Consider the following 6606-nt stretch of genomic DNA (forward strand, 5'->3'; position numbering starts at 1 on the left):
TTTGTTCAGCAACACTCCCTAGGACCTTACCATTAAGTGTATAAGTCCTGCTAAGATTTGCTTTCCCAAAATGCAGCACTTAGCATTTACCTGAATTAAACTCCATCTGCCACTTCTCAGCCCATTGGCCCATCTGGTCAAGATCCGGTTGTAATCTGAGGTAACTCTCTTCGCTGTTCACAATGCCTCCAATTTTGGTGTCATCTGCAAACTTACTAACTATACTCTTATACTCACATCCAAATCATTTATGTAAGTGACAGAAAGTCGAGGACCCAGCACCGATCCTTGTGGCACTCCACTGGTCACAGGCCTCCAGTCTGAAAAACAACCACCATCCTCTGTCCTCTACCTTTGAGCCAGTTCTGTATCCAAATGGCTAGTTCTCCCTGTATTCTATGAGATCTAACCTTGTTAATCAGTCTCCCATGGGGAACCTTGTCGAACGCCTTACTGAAGTCCATATAGATCACATCTACCACTCTGCCCTCATCAATCCTCTTTGTTACTTCTTCAAAAAACTCAATCACATTTGTGAGACATGATTTTCCACGTACAAAGCCATGTTGATGATCCCTAATTAGTCCTTGCTTTTCCAAATACATGTACATCCTGTCCCTCAGGATTCTATAGTTCCCTGGCTTGTTCTTACCACCCTTCTTAAACAGTGGCACCACGTTTGCCAACCTCCAATCTTCCGACACCTCACCTGTGACTATCGATGATACAAATATCTCAGCAAGAGGCCCAACAATCACTTCCCTAGCTTCCCACAGAGTTCTAGGGTACACCTGATCAGGTCCTGGGGATTTATCCACCTTTACCCATTTCAAGACATCCAGCACTTCCTCCTCTGGAATCTTGACATTTTGCAAGATGTCACCATCTATTTCCCGACAGTCTATATCTTCCATATCCTTTTCCACAGTAAATACTGATGCAAAATATTCATTTAGTATCTCCCCCATTTTGTTTGGCTTCACACAAAGGCCGTTTTCCTGATCTTTGAGGGGTTAAAATCCTCGGATGCTGCCTGAACAGAGGTGCTCTTCCAGCACCACTAATCCAGAAAATGATCTTTGAGGGGCCCTATTCTCTCCCTAGTTACCCTTTTGTCCTTAATGTATTTGTAAAAACCCTCTGGACTTTCCTTAATTCTATTTGCCAAAGCTATCTCACGACCCCTTTTTGCCCTCCTGATTTCCCTCTTAAGTATACTCCTACTGCCTTTATACTCTTCTAAGGATTCACTCGATCTATCCTGTCTATATCTTACATATGCTTCCTTCATTTTCTTAACCAAACCCTCAATTTCTTTAGTCATCCAGCATTCCCTATACTTACCAGCCTTTCCTTTCACCCTGACAGGAATATACTTTCTCTGGATTCACGTTATCTCATTTCTGAAGGCTTCTCATTTTCCATCCATCCCTTTACTCCCAATGAGCTTTCGAAAGTTCTTGCCTCACACTGTCAAAATTGGCCTTTCTCCAATTTAGAACTTCAACTTTTAGATTTGGTCTCTCATTTTCCATCACTATTTTAAATCTAATAGAATTATGGTGGCTGACCCCGAAGTGCTCCCCCACTGACACCTCAGTCACCTGCCCTGCCTTATTTCCTAAGAGTAGGTCAAGGTTTGCACCTTCCCTGGTAGGAGCCAGTGACCATAATTCTACTAGATTTAAAATAGTGATGGAAAGATGGGATTTGGGGTTCTTCCTCATTTCCCTGCTAACTGGCTGTACGGTGGGGTTTGGGGTTTGCCCACATTTCCCTGCTAACTGGCTGTACGGTGGGGTTTGGGGTTTGCCTTTGCCACACCTTTCTCCTGTAACATACTATTTCTTGTAAACTGCTGTTTATTGTTCACTTTTTTTTCTCTATTTTGTACAGTTTGATAAAATAAAAAGAAAATCAAAAGAAAAAGTGTGTTAGAGGTTCTGTTCACTCTGAGAGCCGGCTCGGAGGAAGCTGGATCAGTGTCAAGGACTCTCCACATGTAGATAAAGTGTGATTTAGTGATGGGATACCGGTCTCTGTGGAGTTATTTCGAGAAAGTTTCAGAGGCTGTGCACGGTAACCACACTTTGTGATTTGGCCTTACCCGTCTGTGATTCTGTCACTGCAGCTTTGATTGTCAGTGGGAAATTGTGGCCCTTGTAATAACGCAGCGAATTCTCTATCAGTGATAGGAGCGACTGGTTTGCAGGGAATGCACCCTCTCCTTCCTGAAACATTCCATACATCTTCAGAAAGATTTCCTGAAGTTCAGCAGCAGCAAAACTGAAATGGACAGTCCCATTTGTCTGCAAAACGAGATAAAGAGGGAGTTACTATTCACTGAAATAGACTGAAGGATCAACATGCTGTCATTGACTTGGTCACACTGTGATGAAATTTTGCATTTTAGTCTCTACAGTGTCATGGTGTGGATTTTGTCTTTTATTAAAAAATTGTTCATGAAACATGGACATCACTGACTGGGGCAGCATTTATTACCTTTGAGAAGATGGTGGTGAACTGCCATCTTGAAATGCTGCAGTCCATGTGCCATGGTTTGACTCATAATGCCCTGGGGAAGGGAATTCCAGGATTTTGACCTCAAGAATAGATACATTTCCAAATCAGGATAGTGAGCGGCTTGGACGGGAACTTGTTCCCATGTATCTGCCTACCCTGTCCTTCTGGATGGAAGTGGCTGTGGGTTTAGAAGATGCTGTCTAAGGATCATAGGTGAATTTCTGCAGTGCACCTGATAGAAAGTACACACTACTGCTACTGAGCATTGGTGATGGATGGAGTGAACATGAGAATATAAGAACATTGGGACAGCAGCAGGCCATTCAGCCTCTTGAGTTTGTTCTTCCATTCAATGAGACCACTCTGAGTTATGCCTAACTCCATAATCTACCTATGGCCCACTTTTACTTAATACATCAGCTTAACAAGAATGTATCTATCTCAGATTTAAAATGTGGATATTTGTCGACATGGTGCCATTCAAGTGGGCTGCTTTGTCCAGGGTGGTGTTGAACTTGTTGAGTGTTGTTGGAGCTACATTCATCCAGGTAAGTGGGAAGTATTCTATCACATCCCTGACTTGTAGATGATAGACAGGCCATGGGGAGGTGAGTTCCTCGCTACAGAATTCCTAACCTCTGATCTGCTCTTGTAGCCATAGCATTTATATGGCTATCCCAGTTCAGTTTCTAGTTGGTGGTAACCCCCAGGATGTTGATAGTAGGGGATTTACACAGTGCGCACAGAGTTGGGCAATCAAATTAATTCCCAAAACATTCACAGTGTGTTCTGGCATCCAGGAGGAAGGGAGATTCATTTCCTAAACTTGTTAGAATTTCCATTGCTGAGGCAGAGTGGGGAGAAGCACATCTGGAGCAAAACACCAGCATAGATGAGTTGGGCTGAATGGCCTGAATCTAGGCAGTCTGGATCAACCAATGTAATGGCCATTTGTATAGAATCTGAGATTGAAGCCTTCTTGAGTAATGATACCAGGAGAGGAGAGAACTGAAGGAGGAATGGGCATTGAGGTATAAAGGGAGAGCTGGTTTGAAGAGAAATAAAGTTTCAGAAGTACCTCAAAAGTTTTGTTTGTCATCTGTAAGAAGAACGGGAAGGAGATGCTAACCGTCACATTCCCTTTGACGGGTTTCCCATACAGGTATCTGAAAAGGAAGAAGATGTGAGGGCTGGCACACCCAAGATGAGAAACGAAGGGACAACAAAGCAGTATTCTGCTGCCGTTCACCAGAGGCTTCGGGCATTAAATGCAGACCTTACCAGCGACACCCCAAGACCAAATCAAACAAAAACAAATCAACGCCGTTCACATTCCTGCAAATTGTTAATGAGCTTTGGCCAGTGATGCAACAAAGTTTGGTGAAAGGACTTTGTTTCAAACCACGTCAAGGTGTAACCTCCTGACTGAGCTAGTGTTCAGCAACCTCCTTGAGTTCCTGAGGCGGCCGTCACTCACAACTGTCACCAACATTTTCCACACCCTGTACACCCACTCAGCAAACTCGGTGCTGTCCACATCTGGCATTTCTCTCCCTTTGATCTTAGCACCTGGTCAGTACCACTATGGCACTACAATAACAACAACCCTCATTTTTACAGCACCTCTAATGAAGTGGAACATCCCGAGGTACTTCAGGGGATTGATATAAAACAAAGTATGATGCCAGCGAACTATGTAAAGTGACTGTGGGTCAGGTGAGCCAGTGTTTTGTCCAAGAGGTCAATTTTATGAAGTAATTTAGAGGAGGTGAGGCAGGGCTACATAGAGAACAGATTCCAGAGTTTCAGGTTCAGACTACCAAAGATACAGACACCAATAATGGAGCAATATTGATTGGGAATGCCAAAGAATCCAGAATTAGCGGGGTCCAGAAATCTCAGAAGGATTTTTCTGATTGTTCATGTGCACATTGTTAGCATGGGTATTTAAGCACATCACTAATTCGCTGGAGAAGGTAGCGGTGAGTTGCCTTTCTGAACAGTGGCAGCCCTTGGGTGTAGATATCCCCACAGTGCTGTTATGGAGGGAGTTCCAGGATTTTGACCCAGCGACAGTGAAGGAACAGCGATATATGTCCAAGTCAGGAGGGTGAATGGCTTGGAGGGAATATGCAGAGGCTGATGTTCCCATGGATCTGCCGCCGTTGCATCTGTCTAGATGGTAGTAGCCATCAAAGTGCTTTGGGAGGGGCCTTGAATATTCACTGCAATGCATACACATTGCCACTCTGCATCAGTGATGGAGAGAGTGAATGTCAAAGATGGTGGGTATGGTGCCAATCAAGTGGGCTTTGTCCTGGATGGTGTCGAGCTTCCTGAGTATTGTTGGAGCTGTTACCCATCCAGACCTTGTTGGGAGGTGCTGAGAAAACAGGAACTGAGAGAGTGATTCACTGCTGAATTGTCAGCCTCTGACTTCATCTTGTGGAGTTGGGGTGGGTTGTGGAGATAGAGAGGAGTGAGGTTATTTGACAACAAGAATGAGTATTTTAAAATCAGCAAACACAGCAGTGATGGGGAACAGGACTGGCTGTGAGTAAAGTCATGGACAGCAGAGTTTTGAATGACCTCAAGTTCCTGGAGGATATAACGTAGAGATCAGTACATATTCAATACCCATCCTTAGCCTCACCAATGCTGGATAACTTTCTTATAACGTAGAGATCAGTACATATTCAATACCCATCCTTAGTTTCACCAATGCTGGACAACTTTCTTACTCAAGGGATGTCACTGTCTTAGGCCTAGTCAGACAATCTATTACAATTTGATGATTATCCTTTAGTTACCGTGTAAAGTTTGATGCTCAGAATAACTCACCGTCCAGTGACAGTACCGGTTAGGTCCATGTCATCAAGTGGAAGATACACAGATGATGTGTTGATTAAAACCTCAAAGCGAGACAACACTGAAATTGGAAATCAGTCAACAACACAATGAACTCAACTGGCTTGGAAATGTCATGGTTCAGATAACTGATTTATTTCAAGGCAGAGCTAAAACATACACTTTGAGCAAGAGAAACAAAGGTTATTGGGAATGGAGAGAAATGTGGAGTTGAGTGCAAAAGCAGATCAGCCGTGAATTTCTCTAATGACAGAGCAGGCTTGAGGGGCCGGATGGCCTACTGCTACTCTGAGCTCATACACTGCAGTTGTTACCCGTGCCTAACTTCCATTGAGAAGGCACCAGTGAACTGCCTTTCTTGAACCGCTGCAGCCTATTTGGGGTAGAGATGCCCATAGGAAGGGATTTCCAGGATTCTGACCCAGTGACACTGAAGGAACGGTGATTATATTTCCATAAGTCAGGATGGTGAGAGGCTTGGAGGGGAACATGTAGAGACTGGTGCTCCCATGCATCTGCTCTTCCTCAGTTCAAGAAAACTATTTCTGTCCTGCACCCGAAAAGACCACAAGTTACTTACCGTACTCAGAAACTGTGAAAATCTTTTCCTTTTGAACACCCTGTAATACAATGACAACATTAATGCATCCATAACAAGATTTTTCAAAAGGAACTTAAAACTGCACAATGGTTACCCCCTTTCCTATCACTCATTTACAGAGCAACATTTTACCCAAAGTTCGGCAACATTTTATCCATAGGGATCCATCTCAGGTTTGCTCGAAATGCATGGACATTATATTGAGGGTATTTAAAAGTTTGAAAATTATGCATTTAAAAGTAGTCTACTTTATAAACACTCTTGTTTGCTAGCTATAAAACCTTTCAGCAATGAGACATACCAGAAATGTGCTCAGTTAGAGCTGGGAATAGTACCAAATATTTATGAGATTTTGCCAGTGAGCATTTTCTCACATCAAGACTGTACACGTCAGACAGATTTTGCCTATTTATCCTATCCATGCCCCTCATAATTTTGTAAACCTCTAGAAGGTCACCCCTCAGCCTCTAACACTTCAGGGAAAACAGCCCCAGCCTGATCAGCCTCAAATCCTCCAACCTTGGCAACATCCTTGTAAATCTTTTCTGAACCCTTTCAAGTTTCACAACATCTTTCCGATAGGAAGGAGACCAGAATTGCATGCAATATTCCAA

At 43.4% G+C, this 6606-nt stretch overlaps 1 protein-coding gene across 1 annotated transcript in view; it reads right to left on the minus strand.

Annotated features, from left to right (window-relative positions):
* The window catches only part of cd109 (CD109 molecule), a 133759-nt gene that overhangs the window by 103344 nt on the left and 23809 nt on the right, over positions 1 to 6606 (minus strand). Inside the window, exons 5-8 of the mRNA XM_043696746.1 lie at positions 5972 to 6011; positions 5365 to 5452; positions 3602 to 3689; positions 2108 to 2309 (exon numbers count right to left, since the gene is read on the minus strand). Of these exons, the coding sequence (XP_043552681.1) occupies positions 2108 to 2309; positions 3602 to 3689; positions 5365 to 5452; positions 5972 to 6011 (418 nt within the window). The remainder of the gene's footprint in view (positions 1 to 2107; positions 2310 to 3601; positions 3690 to 5364; positions 5453 to 5971; positions 6012 to 6606) is intronic.

This window comes from Chiloscyllium plagiosum, chromosome 9 (genome assembly GCF_004010195.1).
Source record: "Chiloscyllium plagiosum isolate BGI_BamShark_2017 chromosome 9, ASM401019v2, whole genome shotgun sequence".
NCBI lineage: Eukaryota > Metazoa > Chordata > Chondrichthyes > Orectolobiformes > Hemiscylliidae > Chiloscyllium > Chiloscyllium plagiosum.